Below are 26,492 nucleotides of genomic sequence, written 5' to 3' on the forward strand. Positions count from 1 at the left end.
ATGCACTGCTTAACATCCACGATACGTTCTGTGAAATAGGACATTATGTGATTTGGACATTGTGCGAACACCATACTATATACTTAGCAAACCTATATGGTGTAGGCTACTGTAGCCAAGATACTGTAAACATACAGTACCGTACTGTATTTCAACTAATGTATCTGGTAAAGTACAGTGTAATTTATGGGTTAAGTTGGTTAATACTGTACAATACTAAACATAATACACATTAATACACTGTACCATTATACGCCCCGGCAGCGCAATCGCTTTATTTTCAAGAGACAAGAGATGCACGTGTTGCGTGAGGGAAGCATTGCCTTCACTGCATCCGGTTACGTCCACCACGTCCTGCTCTGCGATCAGGATTTAAAACTTTATTATAACCTTATGGGACAATGGACGTATATGTGAACGGACTTTGTCCAAATGGACGTTAAGCGGCGCATGACTGTAATTGAACCATTTATTTTATTTATTTATTCGTAAAACATGCTAATGCACAATGACTGATCCTGAATGCAGACTACAAATAGCAGTGAAAGCCTACACAGACCCTTGCTATTGCCATGAAAAACATCCCACTCCCTGTACTACCATTCAGACAAACACCCCACACAGAACCCTGTTATACAATTAAAACATATATCCCACTTGGAAACCTGTTATACCATTAAAACACATACTGCACACAGAAGCCTGTTACACCGTTAAAACATATTTTATACAAAACCCTGCTGTGCCCTTAAAACCGATACCCTACACACATCTAAGATCCTGCTGTGAACTGAATATCTTCACAGACGACTGCAGAGGAAGCTCTACAGCTCAGAATGCCCAGCCCTGAATCAGTAACTTATAATCAATGAAAGTATACCACATATATCATAACATACCATTTTGGCAAATGACGTCTTAAATCCCCGGGGTTCCAACATCTCACACCCAAGACCTGAACTCACAGCCCCAGAATTCCCCACTGAACTGCAAGCATTAACAAGCAATCCAGCAACGCAGCCCCTGCAGCCACAGAGAATCACGCAATCTAGAAAGATTCGAATACCCGTGCACACTTGCTTTCAACATTCATGCTCATCACAGTCTCCAGAGTTATAAAGAATCTGAGCAATCAAATCTCAGTAACGGTTAACAACATGCTGACAGATATTGCTGAAGTAACTACCTCTGGTAATGTGTGTATGTACATTTTACTATGAAATGGATTGTTTCTCTGCATTAGGCTGTGCATAAGGAATATACAAATTGCCAATTTTTGACCTTATTTAGAAGACTGCAAGATCATGAGTTATCTCTTAATTAAATACATTTTAGTAACTTAAAATACATAGTCTGATTTCCAGTTAGATAATTCACACTTTGATTTACTGATTGCAATTCTGATTGTTTTGGTTAAGATCCGAGAAGAATAAACTCATGCCGACTCCTGACATTTCATGTTTGCTTCTCAAATTACATTAAATTATTGATGTTGATTCATTGATCTGTGCACTTTATTCAGAGGGGTAATGGCAGAAAGCCACACTATGATTTTGGCGACCGATCTCTCATACAAACTCTAAATGGAATTACCCATAACACTCAAACAGGAAGTACACAAAAGATGAGAGGAACAAATAAGGGCTCACCTGCTGGGGCAAATGAAGGGTTTTTAACAGGAATCAATATTTTATTGAGAACTATAGTGCTGCTCCTTTCACACAGCACAATCTGAAAGGGAACAGCTCTGCAGCAGGTCTGCAATCAATTCCAGACTAATTTGTAAAAACTATTTCCAGGCGGAGCGCTGCCCTTGTAATGAAGCCAGGGTAAAAGCATTCTCAGACATGTCTGACTCATACTCCCCCTATTTTGTTTGCTGGTGTGTCCTCTATTTTCAGTTTTGCTCAAATCCATCTTCCATCTGAAGATGTACAGTCGTAATTATCTAATCATGCAGACGGATTACTATTTAACACGTTACAGAATTTGCACCCTGTATCCTAAATGGCTTTCTGTAGCAAACACACAGCAGGACACATGCCTCGGGACAATCTGCTCCTCCGTACATGCAAATATGTCGCCCCATAGCTAGAAAAATTAACTAAAGGCAGACAGTGATGCAGCATGCATCATACCCCAACAAAAGCCATATGTTATGCACCAATGAAGAGCATTTCAAAGTAGGGAAAAACCTCTGTGGGAAGCATATTCTGCATCCAGTTCTCATGACTGGCTCTTTTTATTCACAGACAGTAAACGCAGGCAACTGTCTGCTGACTCAATCTATCAATCAAGTTTTATCTGATATAGCATACTTATAAAATACATTAAAACTGAGCTTCAAATATGCCATGATAGAGATAAAAATGCACAGCATACTGATCCACATGACATAAAAATACAGTGCAAGGTTTGACAATAATGCTTGGGCTGACATTCTACTTTGAGAGACACTTGAAAGACCCCCTAAGATCAAGGGCTCTCAGAGAAATACAGACACACTTGTGTACCCCCCCCAAAAAAAAAAAAAAACTGGTCTGCAGACATGAACTCTGCACCACACCTCAATAGTCATTCAGTTCTTATTTTATAAAAATTGGACTCAGTGCAAGAAAAGGAAAAGGAATACCACAAAGAGGAAATCAGCTAGGTTATCTATGTCAACAGAGATATGTAAAATTGATATATGCTATACAAAATATGCTGTTGAAAAAACAATAAATATATAGGCACACATGAGTACAAATGATCTAAATGTAAAAAGGTAGAAAATTTCACCTCAGCCATCTTGTATCCACAGATATACTTTTCCCTCAAATGTAACTCAACTTTTTGGTAAATCAGACTCAGCTGAGCTGAGCTGAAATGAGCGAGAATGTGCATTGTCTCTGTACTGTTTCTCCAGGCCATGGACAAGGGCAGAGACCTTCACATCACGGCTTTGACCCACATTACTGCAGAATATGCTCATTCCACAGCGCTGTATGCAGGATGGAAATTTCACACAGATGTAAACACGGTGTAAAATCCTTGCTTATGTGCAGCTGGTGCAGTGTGTGTTCTCCTTGCATGTTGGTTATGTTGTCTACAGTTCAGTCACATGATAAATCTTTCATGTCAAAAGCAATCAATCACCAGTTCTGCAGGCTTCAGCTAATACAAACTGTATTAATTATAGAGTACATATTAATATTTCCATTCAACATTCTTGTCTCCTATATCAAAGCATGGTGAGTAATGTTCTAAGAGATGGAAAATGACAGAACAGTTTCAGGACCTATCTTTCGGGAAAGAATGTGTGTGTTCCAAAAGCTGTACATCCTATTCTATACCCGTAAACTATCCCATCCCTGTAAACTATTTCAAAAGTAATCTTCTTTATCTTTCATTGATGTGAACTACTACACATCAAAAGCCAGAAAATCCCTCCACATAGAGGACAAGTAGCATTTCTGTTCTAATCACTGAAATGTAATCCCTCACTGAATGCCTTTCAGTACAATAAAACTTTGAAGACAGAGACAATTGCCCCACAGTACAGACGTGACTGCTGTTTCAGCAAGTTCACCTGCATCCTCACATTTAGCCTCCCATATTTATAATCTTTTAAGCCCCTTTCTCCCCATCCTGACCTGTAATTGCCACAGATCAATGTCATTCCAAAGAAAAGTTAAATCACAATAAATTGCACAAATTTCAGACACAACTTCCCAGCCCAGAGAGGGTTGACATTCATGGAAAGAAAATGGTCACTTGCCCAAGTTGGTACCAGGAGGCTGCCAGGTCTCTCAATCAGGTCAGGGGGGCGACTCCCGGCCACGTTCATCTCCCATGAAGCCGCACACTGGCAGGACTGAATTCACAGAACACGTTATCTGTCATCCACTCAACAGCTCCGCGACGTCCTCATGCCCCTCACAGCAGGAGGCACATAAAGGCGGAGAGGAGCAGCACGCCTCTCCGCCTGCAGACTGCGAGGAATTCAATCAGACTCTTTCCCACGTGCCACCAGGATCGCCTCAATGCTTTCAGTTTGGCGGGCTGGGAACGTGGGATTTTTTTTATTTTTTATTTTCACTCCCCCTTGATGACAGAGCAGGGGAGCCCTCACACGAGAGCCCTGCTCTCTTTATGAGAACGGACCGCTCCTCTGCCGCCGCCGCTGCTGCTGGCACAGACTGCCTTGCATTCTTGTTACTGACACCGCTGTGAAAATCCCGCGGCAGTATTGCGCAGACACGCAGCGAGACTCCTGTGGTAATTAGAGATATCAAAGAGGAGAGACACGGTTCAGCGTACCCCTGCGCTACCTCTTCCGCCTGCTGGCGCTCCCGCTCTGCTCCCGATCGCTGTGCGGAGACATTTCTGCCCGCGGTTCACCTTAACTGTGACGTGCCTGCGACTGCAACGAGTCGCTGTTAACCCTCTCCCATCTTGCCGCAGCACATCTCTCTGCTGGAGATTTCGTCCTTGCTGGAGCCTCTCTTTTTTTAGTGACTCCATCAGGTTATAAAGGCCCTCTTTCCTGCATTCCATAAGCATGAGTAACAACTAACAGAACTGCCATATAACCGCAAACTCTACATTTTTGGCAATGTTCCTCTCAGCTGCAGATCAAGCTCCTCAATTCAGCATACTAATTCAGTCTGTTTTTTTTTTCTTTTAATCTCTTAAACACAGTTTCTATTGTTGAATATTCAGTCCCCTTTCAGTTGCCATTCCACCATCAGTCCATAGCCCCTTAATCCAAGGGGCAACCTTCCCTCACTACTATTGAACATAAATTCTGAAGGATAGTATTTTCATTTTTATATGAATTAATACACAGGCTGTACTTAAAAACTAAAAAATACAACTAATTAAACCACAATTAAATATACTTACGTGCAATTACATGTAAGAAGATTTTCAGTTTACATTTCATTGCAATCCGATAATTGTTCAAGAGATTCTGATTCAGGGATCAGCTTGGATTGATTACTGCCATATTTACCTGCACAAACATCCTTAGTTAAAGCTTCTTTTTTCAGATGTGCCTGCTTTTTTCAGCTGCAGCTAACCATAAACAGATAAATATAAAGGCAGGCTTTTCTGCAGTTTTAGAGAACATATATCAAAGTGAAATCCAAGTAAATGCACATATTAGTAATCAATCTGAATCAATTTTGTAAATGACTACAACTTTATCATCCATGGTAATACTGCTAGCCACCATTGAAAAATCAGTAACTTCATAAACTGTAGTGAAAAGATTTTACCTATCCCCTCTGCTACGCAGCTATAGCCCCTCATAAATCTGATCTGCAATCACTTCAGGCCAGATCTAGGATACAAGACGGGGGATAATTCCAGAACTAGGCAATTTAAAATGCGATGCTAACAGTTGGGATGATTTCAATACACTTCTATTGATGGTGTCACTCCCAGTTGGTACAGCTAGGGGGCATAGTAGAGTTTAGCATCTGAGGCCTGTAGTACATTTAAAACCTCTGGCCAAGTTGACTGGAGCTATGCACAACTGCAGAGTGGGGAATACAAAGCCAGGGAGACTGCAAGAGGTTTTGGATTTTGGAGACCTGCTTGCTGCCCATCTGTTTTTAGAATGGGTGATATCAATCTTAACTGAAAGTGGGGGAAGCCATCCAGTTTATAATGACCCCAGAAATGCCCCTGTTAATTTTCAAACAAAGATGGAGTAGCAGACAGAGTAAATGCAAGCCAACGGTGCAAGCTCCTGCGCTGCGCAAATAGTCAGGGTCCAAAAAAGGGACAGTGATATTTTATTTTGAGTTGACTGTCAGTGACGTAATGATCTTGATGACATTATAATGATATTATAAAAGACACCTACCCGCTGCCTTCAACGGTTGACACTCTCGATGCACTAGGAGCTTCTGAGTGGTTGTCCTGTATAAACCTTGCCAGCAGGTAGTGGCAGATTGAGATTGATGCTTGTCATAGAAGAAAGACTGCCTTCACAACTAAACATGACATATACGGACAACTGCACAATGTTGCCTGTAGGTAACACACGTACGTTTGCCCTTCCACACACACAACAACAAACATACTGTACCATAATGTGATGCTTCATGGTGAAGGTAAAACAAAAAAGAAATTTACAGTTAGTTATATGACCACCAACAACACCTTTTGAAATCACTTTTGGTCAACATGCAGCACGTGTATGGCGGTCCTTTCATGTATTTGAAAATTGCAAAGAAGCACTTCTCAGGTATTTCCCATACAGTAAAGACTGATTCACAATTGCAGGTGGGTAAAGATGTATTTTTTATTTTTTTGCATCTTATTTAAATGTATGTATACAGTGCGAATTTTCTCTAATATGTGTTTGCTCAAAGCAACAATGTATCAGAGTGGAAGTTCAATGCAGAGTGTGACTATATTAGAAGATTGCATAAAGTTCTCAAGCAAACACTGAGACTCTTGAGCAATCAAATGGGCCAGCAATGGACTCTTCGTTAAACCCTGCTCCTTTCAGTTACTGTTGCTAAATTGGACCAACTATCACAGCTCATCACAGGCATGGAGAAAATAGAGGATATACAGTATGTATTTCACTGATCGACCGTCGTCAGGACGTGTTACATATATTTTGGTATTTCATTTAATCTAATCGTTGCCAAAAGGCAAACTGCCAAAATGCAGTTTACTGTGGAAGGCTACATCCACGACGTGAAATCATCAAAAGATTTTAACGCAGATGGGAAGGGGATTGAGATGACTGTTATGCTGTGTAGCTACCAAGCTACATCTGTTAACAGTAATTAAAGTTAATATTTGGACATTTATAGCGAAGTTAACGTTTGCAAATGATAAGATAAAGCGTAAAGTTGTCGTTGAATGGTGGTATCGATTCAGTAACTAGGCCTACCTAGCTACCGACGTACTTAATGTGAATTTTCAGCTTCTTACTAACCGACAACTTGTTACAATGTGTACACGATTGCAGATAAATTCAGTGACAAATAAGGTATTATTTACAACAACGTTTCGCTTACCTTGGAGCAAATGTAAATGTCTTTTCTTATCTCGGCTGGGTTTAAGACCACACACACAAAGCGAAGCCTTGCCTGTTTTTCATCATTGGTGTAACCCAATATCGCCATCTTGGTTGATGGCAACATAATGATCCCATCGTTTTCGCTGCTAGTGGACTGCTCCGGGGTCCGGAGTTTTTTGTTTGTTTGTTTGTTTGTTTTGGAGTGAACGTTTTGTGCGTCAAATTTGAGATATAGATATTTTTGGATTTTCAGACAATAAATTTGTATTGGGCTTACGCAGAAGCTGCAATTCATAATTGTTATTTGCCAACAAAACTGAGATCCAAGAAGTGGTACCATCGAATCCTCTTCTATGTGATGAATTTTAGAGTTGTAGAGATTAAATCATTTTACTCCCATATCGTTCTTGATTGTACAATATTTCTTGAAGGTAACATACCTGATGTCTTGATGAATGCCAGTAATGAAATAATTGTTAACTTTTCTATGTGTATATATATATTTATATATTTTTTAATAATATATATATATGTATTTTTTTTTTGGAATGTATGAATTTGCATTTGAGGTTCTGCACTATTATGCTAGGTATTTCATTAAATATTATTTCGTTTTATAAAACACTCTTCTGTTTCTTTTTTTCCCTGAAATTTGATTTGTTTTCTTTAAGATAGCTTGCTTCATGTACCATCAGAAAAACAAATCTTTTTTTTTTTTTTTTTTCCAACAACGTTCTTTCTTCTGAAGACCTATATTGTTTGTCCTGGCAAATATTCAGTGGGTGATGTGTGTAGTAGTGTATCTATACAATATAGCAATGTTCAGTAGGACATTTTGAGGAACATGTACAGTGGCTTGGTGAGGTATTGGGTAGGTTAAAGAGGACACAAATGAAAATCAAGCCAGAAAAGTGTATTTTATTTTCTAGGAGAGAAAATAAGGAAGGAGCTGCCACTGACCCCCACACAGGTAGAGGCTGTGATCTCGGCCAGTTACAAGGGCTGTAACAGACTTGTGAAGTTTAGCATTCCACTACAGATGTTTTGTGAGAAGGATTTGGTAGGGTAGCACAGCTGTTGCATATGTCAACTGAAAAGAAGACAGCTTATCATTGGGATTGTCATTGCCAAACTACACTTGATGCATTGAAACACACAGTGATTACTGCACTGGTACTGTTGTACTCAGACCCTATCAATCTGTTTACAGTAGTAAAGATGCTAGTGACAGAGGTTTTAGGGCTGTGCTATCATAAGTACAGAAATAGAGAACAGGTCTACTACCACTACCACAGTCTGTGCAAGCAGGACCCATACCAAATTAGAGAGAAATTATGCCACTACCAGGAAGGAACTTTTGGCCATATTCGCTTCTGCCCACTGTACTTTAGACTTATTTGCTGGGTCAAGAGTTTTTTTCTGCACACTGAACATATTTTCCTGGGGTTATTAAATAATCTTGAGGGCGAAGTTGCAAAGGGGTTAGAAAAACTTTCATTGATTGTGTGATTCAGCATAGGTCAGGAAACTGATCCTAATGCTGACTCTCTCTTGTTGACCTTTAGACTGTTGTATTCTCTGCAGAAGAAAGAAAATGTACTTGTTGTATTTTATTCATCATTTGTTCTGTTAACCCTGCCATCATTCTACATTTTCATAAGAAGCAACGTGGAATACTTCTTGGTGCCGCACTGGTAAAACGAGTGACTGTAAATGTACTTACCAAGATCCTCTTTACTTTGGCTTGTTGGCATAAATTGGTCTGACAGGTTGTGGCTGACATTTGTCGTCAGATCATGGTACGTTTGCTGGCTGGTATGCAAGGTCCCTGCTCTCTCCTCGTCACAGTGGAATTCACTCCTGTAATTCCTGGTTTTCTCTCTCTCTCTCTCTCTCTCTCTCTCTCTCTCTCTCTCTCTCTCTTTCCCTGCCTGCTTGCATGTGGTTCTACCCATCCAGCAAGACTTTTAACCATGTATCCATTTGCTTGATCTGTATCCATAGAATTATTGTTTTTGTTTAGATAAGTAGAATATGTCTAACCTTGCATAAGGAAAGACACTTCTAATAAGGATATTTTTATTACAGTTAATCAAAAGCTGAAGAATTTATTGTTTCTTTAACATGACTAACTACCATAGTGGGGGTTCCTTTTCAATTAATTTGTATGCCCATTGCAAGCTCACTGTCTTATCTATTAGCTTTTCCTTCATTGCTGTTTGGTTAAGACTCCAAGGCATATTCGATGATTACCAGTGTTAAATTGGTTAAATTGGTTGTAAATTGGTTAAAAGGCCATGTTATGCCTGCACCTCTCTCATGGGCGCCTCCTTTTCCTCTGCTGTGAATCTAACTACCGGTATGTGAATGTGGTCACATTACACCTCCTCCGTGCTGCTAACAGCAAAGTGAAAAATATCACAGTTAGAACTGGTCATCACTCCGTCCAGCCCTCGCCACACCCACAGGTTATAATTTCATGTGATTCATCCCTTTCAGTAATGCTAGATTTGCACCAGGATAACACATAATGTCAACACTGTCAAATTACCAAATGTGAGATTCCTGTTTTGACTGTTTTGTGCTGGCTTGCGCCAATCTAGGAAAATATCCTCTCATACCTTGCACACTAAGAAATTAGTAAACAGCTTTGATACATTGTGTCTGTCTACACCTGATACCATTGTCCCTGTTAAAACTAGGACAAAGTCAACTGCCAGAAATTCCTTTTGGCTTAGTGACCATATATGTAACTTAAAGAAGGGCTGTAGAATAGCAGAGGGCTAATGAAAAGCCTCTAGATTACAAGTACACCATCACAGGATGAATGACCTATTAACTACATGCAACATATCAGTTAAAGACACAAGAGTGAAATATTTTTCTGAGTTGATCTCTGAAGACTCTAGATTTCTGTTTAGCACCATAGACCCTACTGTGAAACCTTCTCCAAATGGTGTTTCTGAGTCCTTCATTGCGAAACGTCAAGAATATTGAAAACATTAGAATGAAGATAAAGTCTCCTGTAAATGTTATAAACGTGCCTTGCTAGAATATCAATGTGCAGAATTCTTTTGAGCCGATTACAATGGAGGGTCTCATGGAGATTGTGTTTCACACAGAGGTATAAAGTATTACAAGTTTTCTGCTTATTGTTTTTGTAGTTTTTGTTTTTGATATGTGTACTTTTTGAGTACTTTTAGATGAAAATACATGTACTTTTATGTAAGTACTGTTAAAATAAAGATTATATGGTTTAATAACTATTATTATTATCTAACTATTGTTAATAAGTATTTTTTCCCTTATTCAAATAATTTCCTGGACAAATGCTTTTAATCCTATTCAAGAAAACTGTTGTCTTAAGAAAGAGTATTTCTACATGAGTAGGATTTTACACTACTCTTTCCACATATTAGACATATTGGTGATCAAGTGTCCTCATCAGCAATGATTTACATGTGGTCTTCCTCAAGGATCTACTCTATGGTCAGTTTTGTTCTGTATCCTTCTCTATCTCTACTGTCATTCTCCTTCCACTTGTATGATGATGACACTCAGTTGTATCTGTCATTCAAACCAAATTAATTAAGAAAGTTTGCTGTTCTGTATGACTATTTAACAGATGAACTGTGTTAAAATGGACTTTTTGAATCTTGGTTAAAGTCAAGTCCGAGCAAATCCAGTTTAGTCTATGCTCTCTTGCCCCAAGTGGAAATCTAATTTGAGAAATCATGGTGTGATTTTTGATCCTAGTCTCAACTCTGATCAACATGTAACTAAGACATGTGTCTTAGTTACAACATTTAACTAAGGGACACGTCTAAACTCAGGTCAATTTAAATGTTTAAGGACTCAGAAAAAATCATTCATGCTTCTAGGCCATCTCGTTTGAGTACTGCAATTGCCTAAATATTCCTTTGAGCCGTCAACCTCTGGCCCAGCTCCAAGGAGTGAAAAAAATCAGCAGATAGGCTGCTAACAGGACAAATAGGAGAAGACATATTACCCCAATTTTAGCTTATTTGCACGGGCTGCCAGTTGACTTCAGAGTTGATTTTAAAATTGTATTAATTGCCTACAAAGCAATGAATTGCCTGGCACTAGAAAATGTCACTGAGCTCTTGCCACTAATTCACACCAATCATCTGCTTACATCTTTAGATAAGGCATTGTTGGCTGCTTTGGTGTCTAGGTTGAAAACCAAGGGAGATTGTATTTTCTTTATCAGAGCACCCAGACTCCACTAGTTATTACAGCATCTGCTTCAGACTACTTTTTAGTTTGAACTTGAGTCTTTTTATCTTTTTTCTCAAATTGGTTTTATTATTTCTTTGCATTTATGTTCAGTCCATTTTAGTATCTTGATTTTTTTAAAATCTGTGCCAATAATTCTCTCACTTTAACATCTCAGGTATTGCTTTTCATTTGTTTTATATATATATTTTTTTTTAATTTTGTGAAGCACTTGATGCCATATTGTTTACTAAACAAGTAAGGATTATTATTATTTAACCAGGTGGTGGAATTTGTGGTATATACCAGTAACCAGGTGTTTATTACTGGTAAACCACCAGCTTTCTTGCTGGTACACTCAACCCCCGACTTTCCCAGGTTTGTTCCTTTAATTAGACCAAAGGGTGACATTTACAAACTATATTGTAGAGATATGTTTCACTTCTGTATTAACCAATTAGCTATATTCAGCAAAGTTTGACCATTGGATGCTAATTACAGTGACAGAACAAACTTGTTACTGCAAAATAACAAATAGCAAGTAGGAGGCTTCATTTTACAAAAATCTAATTTGTCATTTATGAAAATATAAACTGGTAATTTGTCATTTTGAATGAAGCAAATATTTCATAAGCCTTAACTAAGGTATTTATTTTTATTTTTCTTAAATAGGAAATGTTATTAATGTGCTGTATTCTGTGCCTGCCATGCAGCATGCATCGCATATTGAATATTTATGCTATATTTTATTTAAGTGTTGTATATTCATATATTTAAATATACTTATTTACATATTGAAATATGTTATATAGCTATTTTATGAATATTCATCTTAATGCCATACTTATTTATCGAACCTTTTGTGAAAATTTTCATTTCTGCCCTGTGTCCAGGGACATAGACCCTGCTCATAACATCACAACAATGATTCAGTGCACAAAAATATGGCTTCTGATAGATTTTCAAAGAATGCATTGTGTAGTAAAAGTGGGGTTCCTGTAATGAAACGCACTAAAGTTAAAACGCTAATATTGACTTAATAGCACTTGGACACTGTCTCGGATTGGCCCTGCTGCAGAAATGTTTCCATGACCCCAGGTTACCATAACTACAGCACACACCTGACTGACACTGCTCATTTGGCAGCAAACGCACTGCGCAGTCTGTCTTCCTGCTGTTCTAAGGTTCCACAGCTGGCCATCTGATAAACAGCAATTTACATCCAGCCCTGCTGCAGGCTAAATGTGGCACCCTGGGTCCAGATGCAGTAGATCATGCGATGACCACTCAGGTGCATCAAATATCAGGAGCCACCCCAGTGGGTGCACTTTCAGCCAGATTTGTCCTGTTAGTATTCCTACCATGTCCCATCCCGCCATCACCTTGGGGAAAGCATTTCATACTTTCAGCAAAGCTGCATCAGAACACAATTCATGACATATTTTACCAGGTAATGCTGCGAACTGTACCACTTCCATTCTATTTGCATAAATAATGAAGCAGTAGCCTACTTCTTTAAGTACAATATATACAAAGGTTGTACGTGGATGAAGAAATGAAAAGAATTAGAGCTGCATTGTGTTGTGTAGCATGCAAAATGGGTACTGACTTATTTTTACATTACAATGATACTTGCAGTATTTCTCCTTCTTCATTCCTAAGAGCAAGACATATTTGTGCACTTGGTGCCTTTCCTATTTTTAGTCTGTTTTGCAAATTTAGGATTCCATAAGCTGGGCAGATTCAAGGGGATGGTAAATACAATACATGACCCCTGCATCCAAATACTCATTTGCACTGTCAGCAGGGGGCTGCTTTTATCAGCGTGGCAGTTTCACCAGGGAAACATAGCTATTTTACACCGACAGCTAAAATTTATAATTACTCACTTTGGAAATTGTGTCAATGTCACACATTCATATTTATAGTCCTACTGCCCCGTGAAGTCTCTGAATATGAATAGGCATATCTCATAAATCTTATCATCTTATTCCGCAGTATTGGAAAACTCGCCTGAAAATCATTGACATTACCGAATCATTTACTTAAAAAATGTCTGTACGGTTGTTACTGCACTGCCTGATCTGCTTACCCTGCCTACATTACACTACATCAGTGGGTGAAAGTAAACATGGTACAAACTCAGGAGTAGTTAGCTAATGTAAGCTGGCTAGTGGCAAACTAAGAAACTGACATGTAACTAATGACAGAGTTTATGTTTTCTTCTGTTCCTCCTTCATACTAAATCATTTGTTATTTCTGTTTACTGTTTTCATTATTACGGATGACATCCAACTGTTTCTTTCCTTCCTCTGATACAAAGTTCTCCATGTACATTACTGCATGCTTAGTTGAGATCTTTACTTTGATGTCAAGTCAGCATTGCAGATTCAGTCTAAACCAGATATTCTCAGAGTAATACAACCTTTTGCACAAAATGTTCACCTCTGTAAGATCTCAGAGGATGTCTGGATATATCTACAATACTTCCCTCTTGGACCACAAAGAAGCTCAGTGTTATTCTTGGTCAGATTCTCTTTTCAGAGTTCATTGCCTTGGTGACCCCAGCTGGCAGGATCTTTCTCAACAATATTAAACAACATTATGTGTTTCTCACTACCCAGTTCTACCCAACTCCTGAGTCTGGTGAGGCCAATTATTATTGTGTTGATGTTCTTCAAAGGAAGCAGCTGGGCATCTGAACCTATGACACTTTTTCAGAGGTGAAAAAAACGATACTATTTCCGGCATGATACTGTATATGCGCTGAGCGCTGCTGGTATTTGCTATAAAACAGGGGGATTTTAACTTTATGTTCAATCTGAGACCAACAGTGGTCTTGTATCTGCACAGTCCTAGAGTATGACCTCAGCTTATTTGTGATCCGTCGAGAAGATGTTGGGCTGTCAGCATGACTTTCCCCATGGGGGAAAAATAAACACGGGCTGTGTGTGTGTGTGCTAAATGGCACACAGCGATCTGACCTTGTCCAGTTGGTTTTGTCAGCCCCCCCCCAGCATGCATGAGAACAAGCTGTTTGTTTTGTCTGACAGCCAGACCTATGGAATGGGCTAGATGGCCAATGACATACTGGAAAGCACTTCTGACCCATGGCTGTCATAATGATCTGTGTTATTAGAGAGGGTGTGGGACCTCATCTTGGATCTTTGTGGATGATCCGTAAACTGAATGATTTAATGAAACACACTACAGGAAATAATCTCTAGCAAACCACCCCAACAGACACACTTCTGATCTTCATCATGTCCTAGATTCAGAGGGCTGGAATTCACTGGCTTTGTGATTTCCCCCTTACCCTAATGAAATGAGCAGTTATTATTAGACTGAATAGAAAATCTCCTCTGCCCTGATAAATAAGACATCAAAGCATTGTCAGAATTGCCACATCCAGTGAGAGTGTGTGTGCCATAGGCCACAAGCACTGCTTAAAGCCTGCAAGTGAAGATGTCTGGATTTCCATTTACAAAGTGATTATGGGATCTGTCTGACAGGTCTCTGAGCAGGGAAATTAACTAGAGGTGATGGAAAGCGCTAATATAAGACCACCTCTGTTTCTGAGCTCAGTGAAAATTAGCCGTATCACAGCAACCCCCTACGGTCTAGTCTCTTAGTAGGCTACAGCTTGACATGTTGCAAAAGTTGATGTGATGGAAATATTCTGCTGAATAGGTGGGCAATGGATTCAATCCCTTTACCATCATTCTTGTTTGGAAGAGAACGAAGGGCAGACCTTTTCAGCTGCATTCTAGAATAAATATTTTCTTTTACTGCACTGATCATGTCAAAATATTTGAAAAATGATCTGTCATCCTCTTACAGATCTGTGCTATTTGGAAAGGAAGTTGGCTTGTAATTGACATGTATCAGGATTTCCAACCTCTTGTAATGACCAATAATCCACTAATTTGCCATAACTGTAACCTGTGTAAGTTGCTCCAGATAAGAACATCTGGTAAGCAACTAGATGTTATTGTCATGGCACAGGCACAGACTCAACCGCAGACCACGTGTACTCATGTTCCAAGAGGTTTTATTGAATGGGAAATCGCAGGGCAGGTTTGTAGTGGCAGAACAGGCAGGGCCAAAAACCAGAAAGGCAGTCTGAGGCAGAATTAACGAGGAGCAGGGATCAAAAACAGGGGCAGGCTGGGTCAAACTGGGCAGTCAGGCAGAACAGGCAACCATGGTAAGGCAGCGGGCAGGGACAAAGTTGGAAGTCTGGCAGAAGTCAGCACAGGATCAACAACACAAGTAATCAGGCCAGTGCGCAACAGAGAAAAACTGAGACAAACTGGCAATGAGACAGAGATAAGCAGGGTATATAAAAACTAAGGTGAGTTAATTGTTTCATTGTGACTAATGAGCTCTACTTGCCTAATTGATGACCAATCATATATAGGTGTGTGACTGGGGTCGATTCACCTTTGTTGGTATTTTGTCTACTGTGGCTGCGCTTTGACTGTTTTCCTTGTATTGTGCTTTTACTTTTAAAATTATTGATTTGATTTTTTTTTTTTTTGGTAAGATTTTATTCCTTGTTTTTTTTAGGTAAGAAGCATTGCCAGGCCATTTAGAAAAACCAGAATTTAGCTAAATTGATAAGTTACGCTCTAAAGCATTTCGAAGTGTTAATCAGACATGTGCCTCAACAAATAATAAATAGATAAGGCAGTAAGTCAAATATTCATTGAATATGGACAACTAACATGCTGCAGTTTGTGAATACAGTTGTACACAATGAATGGATGTCATAAGTAAGAATTTATGTAGTATTACACTCTTTGTTGTACTTTATTCAATTTAATTGATCCAATACATTTCATTCATTAGTGTTTTCAAATCTCATCATGCTTTGGGCACCTTTAATTTCTTTATTATATGGTACATTATCTTTGATTTAACATTCATTTTACTCTTCTGTTCATATTTAATTTTATGTGAAGCATTTTAAGCTGCAAATATATGAAAGGTTCTATATAAATCAAGATATTATTTAACATAGTACTGCACCAGACATAAACCATGTAACATAGCTTGGGAAAACACACTTACCTTTTCTCTGTGGCAGCGTGTATCAACAGGCAACTTCAGCATAAGACAAAGTGCCTTATAGCCGATCAGTTCAATTTATAGTGCTATTAAAGCTAATTAAGGGCAAAACACATTGATATACTCCATCTGTTGTTATTTACTCACTTTTGCATTTGAGGCACTGCTGAGTTATTTGTGGCACAGGAAGAGGTTTTAGTGAATCTGTGCAGGTGCATCCACAGGCACTAAAAAACCCAGCTGCTTCCCAAACCGCGCCTCTGTACCCATGTGTACTGACTCGGGAGCATTGAATTAGTCTGAGATCCTTAGGAGGCAATGGGAGGGGATTTGCTAAGCCCTCAACTCTTGCTCCTGCTCCCCTCTGAGCAAGTCTGGGAAAGTGCCAGCTTCACTAAAAAGGGGAACAAGTTGATAACCCATAATTATTTGCATTAAGGGTGGAGAAAAATCGAACTGCTGAACCAGTAGCTTAAACAGGAAACAAGCAAAAAAAAAAAAGAGTATTGCTGGTCATAATGATAAAGCTGCTCCATCCCCTTTACTCTTTCTGCTCCAACTCTTTTTCCTTCCATCTCTGTTACCCTTTTATACTCTGTGTGCATCATGAATCAGAGAGCCATGGAGTGAACCAAGGAGTTGGAGCCAGTGGTGTTTGGAAAGCCCTGGTTGCTGCAGGTGTGTCTTGATTTTTGCTTCCTTCTCACTTTATTTCTCTGCCTGTTAATTTGTTTATTGCCTCTTTCTATCACTCCCAGAGTGGGAGAAAAATAAACAGCCTTTGCCCGAATGCATTTTCTGGAACAATGCAGTCCCTGAAATACTGATATAAGAATCACCACAAATAGTGATTAAAAACTCCGGGACAGAATAATTCCTTGACTAATGCTGCTTAAATACTCTGCCGATGAAGACTCTTCCAAGCTGACTCACATGGTATACTCAGTGGAACTCAGAACTCAAATGAATGCAATTAGGGTGTATTTTGTTGAGTTAAACATCTGAGGTCTGTTGTGGGACTGAAGCGATTGTAAGTGTATATGTGTGATGTAGTGATCAAAATAATTTGGAGATAAAGTGCATTCCACTTATAAGAAACGTGTGTACGATACATCATATACTGTAGTGATCAAAAACACCAGGATTCCTTCCTGTACACATGCTGTTTAAACACTCTGCTTATAAGGATCAATTTGGAGCCGCTTACAATATGCAGTATGGTACCCACTAAATATAGTGCACTGGTGCTAATTACCAAAATAATTAGCACAAAAATATTTCAAGAAAAAGTTGCCACTATGTTTTAAACTTGTTTTGAGTTGTTGGTACCAGCAAGCAAATATTCTAATAACATATATTTTAAACTAGACCACTACCTAGCTAAATAGCCAAAGAAGAGGCAACACTGTCCACCAAGGCAGAGCTGTGAATCCATGTGTTGTTTTTGTATTTCTTATTGCTGTATTTTCACAATCCAGAAGAAAATTGATTATTTGAAGTGCTAGTTACAGCCCTCAGATGTCACAATTTTCTGCAATACATACAGCAACTCTTCGTATGGCTATACATTCCACATTCAAGTCTTAATTTTTATAACATATTAAATCATGTATATTGTTGCATTTGTTGAGACTGGTGTTTTGGCTACAGCTACAATATGACATTTACCACAATAAATTTATGTGGGGTTAGGAGCCAACACATCTGTGTAAAAGCATTCCGTTCAGTAATCAGTGGTTTAAGACTATCAGAGCAACAAAGAAACTTATTGTGTTACAGGGGGCACAAAACAGCAACATTTCTGTGGAACTGCACTTTCTAAGCGGCCTTTGCTGTGATCTCACATTACAGTGTACATTAACCTACATCTGCAGATCAGATCGCTTGTATAGCTGTCTTACTGTGGAGTTCACACCAAAGCAAGTGAATAAGGGATAAAATTACAAATGTTTGCAGAGTTCAGAGAACACTGCCCTGTTAATACAATGCATACATTTTAATATGTAACAAAGCAGGGGGCCACCTTTTCAATCAAATTTGCTGCATTCTGGGAAATGCAGATAATGAATCTCTCAGTGCTCAGACTGAGTTTGTTGTCTGTGGCAGAGACCCCACACACTCCATCACTAAAATAAACTTTCTGTGCAGCAGAATCTTACATAGTTCAACCTGATGCCAACAGCACACCTCAGTATGATGTGTTGATAACCATCAACTTCAGTTTAAGGGTTTCAAAGCAGAAACCATCTACAGAGAAAATGTCAGATGTTTTTTGCAAGATAAATCCAACTGTGCAGACTGTGGCTAAGGCAGGTCTAGTTCTGAATACATACCACCAAATTAATCAGTCATGATTTCTGGGGGTAGAAAAAACTACATTGTATTTTGAAGCAATTAAATTGCAATTAAGGGCTCTACACTGTTGTTTCATATTAATGTCAATATTAATTTCCAATGTGTTTCTGCTATAAAATACATTTTAAATTACGTAATCAGCACTTGAATATGTGAGCATCTAAAGCAATATGAGAGATCTAACAGATTTTGAAAAGGGTCAAATAGTTGCTGCCGGAATGGTGGGTGCGTCAGTCACAGAAACGGCAAAATTATTTGATGCGCCACGGGGGACGGTGTTGAAAATCATGACAGCATACGCCAAACAAGGAAAAACTGCATCAAGAAAGAGGAACAGCTGTCACAACTCGATGCTCACAGACAGGGGGACAGAGGGACACTTAACAGGATAGTTGCTAAAAACCAAAGCAAACGCAAAGGCCTTGGCCTACCACAGAACTGACCGTACACATCTGTGACCCAGTTTCAACAAACACTGTACATCGTGAGCTTCACAAAGCTAATATTTCTGTTAGGCCTGCCATTTGGAAATCGCTTGTAACTAATGCCAATGTTCAACAAAGCATAACCTGGTTCAATGAACATAAAAACTGGGGCAAACTGCCTGGTCTCAACTGTTAAACATGGTGAAGGGTCTGTTATGGGATGGCCAGCCATCTTGTAGGTATCATTGGGATTGATTACTACTCTGGTAGAATTATGGCCAAGGAATACTAAGCCATTTTAGGTGACCAGGTGCACCTTATGTTGCAAGCACCATTTTCTCATGATGTTGTCATATTCATACAGTGTGAAAGGTGTGTTCTTCTGAGTTAATTTATAGTTTGCCTATAAATTGCAAAGAACATGATGACAGACATAGAAAGCAAAATAAACAACAGCAAACAACTAACCACACTGGCAAATAAAAATGTGATACAGTTCATTCATATAATTACTATTTGTTTTGTTTAAAGGCCCTCTCTCTCTCTCTGTCCACAAGTTTTGTTTTGTTTTTTTTTTTTTTTTGTAATATTTATGAATGGTGGTTAATTGCCATTCCACTGCAGAAATGAATGCACTTCTGTCTCTGTATAATGAGAACAACTTCTGCTGTCTTCCTTTTGCTTGGTGCACCCCATATTACACTTTCTTCCAGCATTTATGTTGTCTTCACCAGAATTTTACATTTCACAATGAATGGTCCACCCCACCTAAAGTTAGCATACTGTAGGCCTAGTTTCCTCCGAATCACATGGGCCATTTCTTGAATTAGATACCATAGACATTTATCATCAGTGGGTATTTGACAGAACCTGCATATATAATATGCATCCTAAATGCATGTGCATGTAGCCTATTTCCCCGCTACCAATCTGACAGCATCTCAGTTCACTTCTCATTAATATGACTTTAAAAGAAACAAAATTTACACAAGCCATCAACTAAGCTAGAAAAAGCATGTGGGAAACATGTGTATCATGTTTTTTAAGACATACTCCAAAAAAATAATAATGATAAAAGGGTATATCCTCAAATTCCTGCAATAATCAACAATAAACTGTACTGATGTTTTTATTACATTATTAAAACTCTTGTACATTTGTAACTCTCCCAAATAAGCAGCCATAGGTCATATGATTACCTATTTAATGAAATATTAATAATGATAATTATTATTAGGCTATTGTATACTCAAGAAAACACTACCTCAAAAGAGTACCTTCCTAAATAAAACATTTATGCTGATGTAAAACAAACATATTTCCACTGTAATGAGGTTGTTGTTCTGACTGAAGACAGATAACAACTGTGTGAATTGATCAGCTGTGTCCTGTATGAACTGTTTTTGAAAGCAGTTTATCAAAATGCACTTTTTGTAAGTCACTCCAGGTAAGTGACTGCTAAATGACAAAATGCAAAATCTGACAATGTAATACTTGGCAGATGATGATTTATTGCAAAATAAATATTCTGACATAACTGCATTAATGTCTTATTTTTATTAGTTCCAAAGCCCTTTTCATGTCATAATATTAATTCATTCAATTCAGTTTTTATTCATTGTTCCAAAGACTTACATCCAGGATTTCTTAGGCTTCTGTACTTGAAACTTTTAATTTGCATGTTTGAGCATGCAGAGAACATAAGGTACAGTAGACCGATCATTTCCTCAATGCATTAGAATGTGAACTGACCCCTAGGTCACAGTCATTAGAGATTGTAGACATCACCAAGATCATACAGTCATTTTAATGGCCTTTTTTAGTTCACAGAAGTTGTGAGCAAGAGGTGTTTCATCAAATACTTTCATTTGCACATCCAGAGTCTTTTACTCAGTGAGTGTCTTCATTGCTATAACAACCGTCTCTGTTTAAAAATCAAAATGTAAAAAACATTACATGGACCAAAAGTTCTTATGTAGAACAGATTTCAGTTACCTAACTGATTGCCATAATGTAAAAAAAAAACAATCTATATTAAAGACCAAGACAAATTTTCTTCAGTCTGGAGGGCTTCCATGCCCTGGTTTTTGAAGAGTTGCATATTACATGATTGTGATCTGATATCAAACACAGATGTCCCTGCTTACAGTCCAGTAAAATAATGTAGCCCAGAGACTGCCATTGGCCCTGCACACATTAAAAAGGCATCTTTGATTGAAGTAAATCTCACTGCTCAAAACTTGAAATGTAAGAGCATTAAGCTTTAGGAGAAACCTCTCCAAACTTTAAGGCTTCAAGAGATCAGAGAAGAAATAAAAAAACTGAAAGACTTTGGCACAGTTGAGAAAGAAGCACATATGCTGGCTATTCTTTGGCTTTTCCTCTCAACTCACAAGTCAACGTTGAAGACATGAAAATGTTCACATCTATCCAAGAGAATATTGCAATAAAAAGGGTGGAGAACCAGGAGTCGGTTCAGACCACACAAGAACGCAGAGCCTTTGGTAGCAGATAAACTTTGCGTAAGTGCTACTTTTTCCTTGTACTTCATTGTAATATAGACCATGTGAATTCATTCATGACTTTTCCAGGTGAATCAAAGTCTATGTATTACAATTCCTTTAAAAAAAATCATCATGGTTTGTGGATACATATGCATAACTTTGACTAGGCAAAACAAGATTTTTTCAGCAAGAATACACACACATGCATTCACATTAAAATTTCACTCAGTATTGCCTTATCAAAAACTACTCTTTTCTAATGCTGCATTTATCCATTTGTAACTACTTACTATACAAGCCCATGTTGTCCATATGGAGGAAGATTGTCTTCAAGTGTGAGGAGTCAGAATTACTGTATACATGAAGCTTGAATCCTGATCCTGCGTAAATTATTTCACACAGGATGCATTGATTGACAATCTTTTACAACTGTTCTGTTAGAAGAACAGTGACAGATATGATTATTGATGAGGCCTTGCTCTGGCAATTACAATGAAAGTACACATCACAGGCCAGTAATACTGTGATACACCAGCATGTGACAGAACAGTCTTTCATTCAGATCCAGTAAGTAAGTCAAAAGCTTGTCATGATTTGTCTTCATCAGATCATTAGGCTACAGTCTGGTTATGCATTTAAAGTTAGTTTTTGATGCTCAGAGGACATTTGCAACCTCTGTAGGCTAACCAGCAGCTGTTGCAAAAGTTACAATCAAAAGTATCACTGCTTGATTCACAAAAATACACAATGCCTACAAAACAACAATTCTGCAAAGTCAGATATCTGTCAATGACAAATAGAGACGCTTCTTTGGTGATAAGTTGCACAATATTGGGTTTTATAATGTTTAAATCATAAAATGATTGTATTAAATGTGCCAACATTGCAGATCCCTCATTGCAGACAACCTCATAGCAGAATCTGTTGCTAAAACAGATTCACATTTTTGCTCTTTTGTTCATTTTCAAAAAGCTATGAAAGTCAAAGGTCATTGCTGGGTACAGTCAGCTGGTCTGTCCTGAGGTACCAGTTTCAAGGCTGGGTCTTGAGGTAAACCAGTTACCTGATACTCTGTTCTAGTCAATCTAGGAATGTGAGAAACCTTTGGCTGCAACCAGACCCAAGATCAACATCTTAAACCCTGATACAGTAATGGCCCTTTTCCACTGAAGGAGGAATTCACAGGATTTTGCCGTAGTTTTTGCACAGCGCGTGGTCACGGATGTCCCCCCAGCCTCCATTTTTCACGTGCGCCTTGTGCTCTGCCGCTTCCTGCCGACTGAGGACGAGCTTTTGGGGAAAGAGGGACTGTCTGGCGGACCGCAGCACATCCTCCACTCTCTGCAGAGCCACGTCGGGCTGGCACGCCTCCTTCTGATGCAGCCCGCAATTCCCCGTGTGCAAGACCCTGGCTGCCTGCACCGCGAGCACCTTCAGCGGTTTGGAGATGCAAGTGCCCGACAGGTGTTGGATGGTCCAGTCCCAGTTGTAATCATCGTAGGAGCAGAACTCCGTGTTACAGCCCATCAGTTTGTAGTAAGTCTCCTTGGTGAAGGCCATCCCAATGTTATGCCTGGTGGACAGCCACCCTGTTGTCTCCATCTTGTTGCTGTGCTCCTCAAACTGCCCTGGAGCATCATGGCTCCCCAAAACCAGGATGTCACAGTCAGGACAGTCCTGCTTCTTCAGCTCTGCCATTCCTTTCAGGCAGTGGTAAAAATCCGGTAAAAGGTAGTTGTCCTCTTCCATGAAAACGATATAGCCACTGTATCCCTGCAAAACTCGCACCCGCTCCCAAACAAAGTGCAGCTTCCACCACCAATGGTGCTTGGTCTGTGTGAAGGAAGCCTCTCTGTAATGGCCATATGAATCTGGACACTCAGCATTGAGACAGCCTTTTCTCAAAGCCTCCTCCTTGGAAATATCTCTTGGGCAATCCTGCGGGTCCTGTCCTGGAAACTGGTTTGGATAGAGCTGAGTGCTGAAGGGGAAATAGATTTGCAAAACCTTGCAGAATCGTATCCCTTGTATTATACTGTGTATTTCCTCTGAAAAATAATCGTGACTGAAAATTACAAGGAGATCGTGGACGTCTGAAACTTTGCTCAGCGAATCCACCAACATTTTGAGGTAGGCGGGTCTGTTATGAACCTGCACCACTAAAACAAGCTGGAAATCCGCAGGGAACTGGTCAGCATTCTGAATGAACTGTTTGAAATTACTTTCGTAAACCGACTTTTTCATATTGGGCACGGTGTCAAACTGAAACGTATTCATGGGTGACATCCGCGTGCTTACATACGGTAGAGGGCCACTATCTCTACCTGAGTCTTTATTCAAGTTACCTCTGTTTACATTGGACGAATCATTCTTACGCATTATGTAAACTAGACTGAGTGTCAGGAATGCGGTCAGTGACACAACGAAAGCATTTCTCTTGTGTATTTTAAATCTCATTTTCCCCAATAGGACTTTACTCTTGCTAAGTTATCAGCACATCGATTCATTAAGATCAATAACAATTTCAGCCGAGTTCAACATCTGCTCTGTAATTAGTCTGTAAAAGTTTTGTCTTTTAATGTGACCGTCAGCAACCCAAATATAGTCCCGGCGTTTCCGTATTTAAGTTTGCGAACAATTTAATAACTCCAGTAATCGCTTTTCATTTTCCAACACGAGAACGTCCAACTCAGGAAGTAGATCTGGTTGTTGTAGCTAACGTTAGATTTCAGCTCAATCACACGTTCACGTCAAAGCCACCTGTAGAAAAAAGGAGTTTAGTTTTAATGTTTATGACCAAGTGGTCTGGGCGCGTGTTTTATCATTTTATTTTTTAACTAGAAACAACAATGTAAATTGTCTTACCTGACATAAGTGTCGTGTGTCACTCAACTTCCTGACTGTCGAGGGGGCGGATAAAAGTTGCTGGCTCCTACGCTGAGAGGCGGAGGGAGGGGGGGTACTTCAGGACTTCACCGACTGCTGACGTGGACTCTTTAGCCAACAGGAGTTTGCGGAACACAAGAGCACCAATCAGCGGCGTAGCCCAGCAAGCGCAATGTGACACAGGCCCGAGAGGCGGGCAGAAGCATGCAACCAGAACAAAAGAGAGGGAGAGTGCGTTTGAGCAGTAGAGTAAATGAGCGTTTCGCGAGTGGAGCTGCTGGTTAACGTCGCATTTTTTTTGAGTGTTATGAGTGTTTTACTCAGTATACATGTGCCATCTGATGGTAGATTTACTACTGTCAGTTTGTATATTTCCGCGTTTTGTTTCATGTCGGTTCCTTGGTACTTGACAAGTTGTTACATTCTATCCCGGTACACTACCGGTCATTAACAGATGACCTTACTAGACAGACTCGTACAGACAGCGAGACTTTCTAACTCATTTACTGTGTTAGTGCAGTGCTGACAGGGCAATGGATGAAACATTAAGCATTTACTCCTCAGAACATGAGCTTATGATGAACATTGATGTAATGGTTTTTTTTTTAATTAAAAAAAAAAATGAAGCGAGAGATGAGCAGTTTTATTGTTTTACCTCAGGTGACAGGTAAATACCGTAGATACGTTAGCTAACATTACACACTATAGCTAGATACCGCTAATAGTAAAACAGCAAACTGCATTTTTGTATATTAAAATGTTTTACAATACATTCTATACATTCTAGCTTCCATATCTGTTAAATGCTACCATTAAAATGTATATAAATATATGTAAATATATAATATATGTTATATATATATATATATATATATATATATATATATATATATATATATATATATATATATATATATATATAGGTTGCCTCTTAGCGTATCCGTAATTACATTCCATTCATTTAGCAGACGTTCTCCAGTGCGACGTTCAGCACAAGAGAACAGCAATGTATCCATCCAATGTTAGTATAGCGAAGTTATAATTAGTTTAGAGTCCCTTTTAAGAGCTGAGAATCAGAGTTCTTCACATGTATTCTTCACAAGTTCTTCCCAGGGTTACATTTTTGAGCACCACTATTTTCGAGTTTGTAAATTTACTTTGGGGTATTTGTGTTCTTGCGAAGTTTTTAAATAAATTGTCAGACGTGAGTACAGGCTTGTAATTGACACTTTCAATTTAGCAGACGCGATTATCCAGAGCAACTTTCCACATTGCATGTTGATGCTGGCAAGAACCACAATAAAATTCAAGAGTGCGCGCAGTGTTGCAACAAATGCTGAGGAAATATATGGGGAAATATGGTTAACGTGAGGTTAGAACATTAGAAAAGTGTTTGTTTGTTAAAGTTTTTGCAAATAATTTTTGAATATTGCTAGTATCTGGTTTGAAACTCCTGGACATCGGTCAATATTGAATTTCTATTATATTCCAGTTTTAAGCATCATCACCATCATCATTAAACGCAATATCACCACATAAACAAATTAATGAAATCATAAATTTAATGAAGTATTTCCCATATGGCAAATTGTCTGGCACTAGGGGAAAAATGACAGTACATTGCGCCACACACAAGGAATTTTCATTGATTTACCGATGTTTTTGGCATAACCGCTGACTATCATGTTATTGACGCTAGTCTTAACATATTAAGTAGCTTAATGTCCAGTCCTGATCGTGTACCAGATCGTCCATGGTGTTAAATTTACACGGTTGTAGAAAGAGTACGGTGGTAACCCGTAACAACACACTCTCACCATTCATTGGATGAATCAGCCAGAAATGGGGTGGAGCTTCCGTAGACTAGTATAGTTATCTAGTGACGAACCAGGCTACTTGTACCCACGATCTATTGTATCTGAAATGTAGGTAAAAATACACTTTCAGTGAACAAAACCACCAAGTTGCTGATACGAGTAAGTAATAAGT

At 39.0% G+C, this 26,492-nt stretch overlaps 2 protein-coding genes across 2 annotated transcripts in view; both read right to left on the reverse strand.

Annotated features, from left to right (window-relative positions):
- The window catches only part of sntg2 (syntrophin, gamma 2), a 46,681-nt gene extending 42,852 nt beyond the window's left edge, over positions 1 to 3,829 (reverse strand). Inside the window, exon 1 of the mRNA XM_036542217.1 lies at positions 3,773 to 3,829. Coding sequence (XP_036398110.1) covers positions 3,773 to 3,829 — 57 coding nt within the window. The remainder of the gene's footprint in view (positions 1 to 3,772) is intronic.
- Positions 3,830 to 21,342: 17,513 nt separating this feature from the next.
- LOC118786475 (alpha-1,6-mannosyl-glycoprotein 2-beta-N-acetylglucosaminyltransferase) lies at positions 21,343 to 24,547 on the reverse strand. The gene is made up of 2 exons (XM_036541534.1): positions 24,483 to 24,547; positions 21,343 to 24,377 (listed from the first exon to the last, which is right to left on the reverse strand). The coding sequence occupies exon 2, from the start codon at positions 24,072 to 24,074 to the stop codon at positions 22,797 to 22,799; it is 1,278 nt and encodes a 425-aa protein (XP_036397427.1). The 5' UTR covers positions 24,075 to 24,377; positions 24,483 to 24,547; the 3' UTR covers positions 21,343 to 22,796.
- Between the last annotated feature and the right edge of the window lie 1,945 nt (positions 24,548 to 26,492).

The sequence above is a fragment of the Megalops cyprinoides genome, chromosome 12 (assembly GCF_013368585.1).
Source record: "Megalops cyprinoides isolate fMegCyp1 chromosome 12, fMegCyp1.pri, whole genome shotgun sequence".
Lineage (NCBI taxonomy): Eukaryota > Metazoa > Chordata > Actinopteri > Elopiformes > Megalopidae > Megalops > Megalops cyprinoides.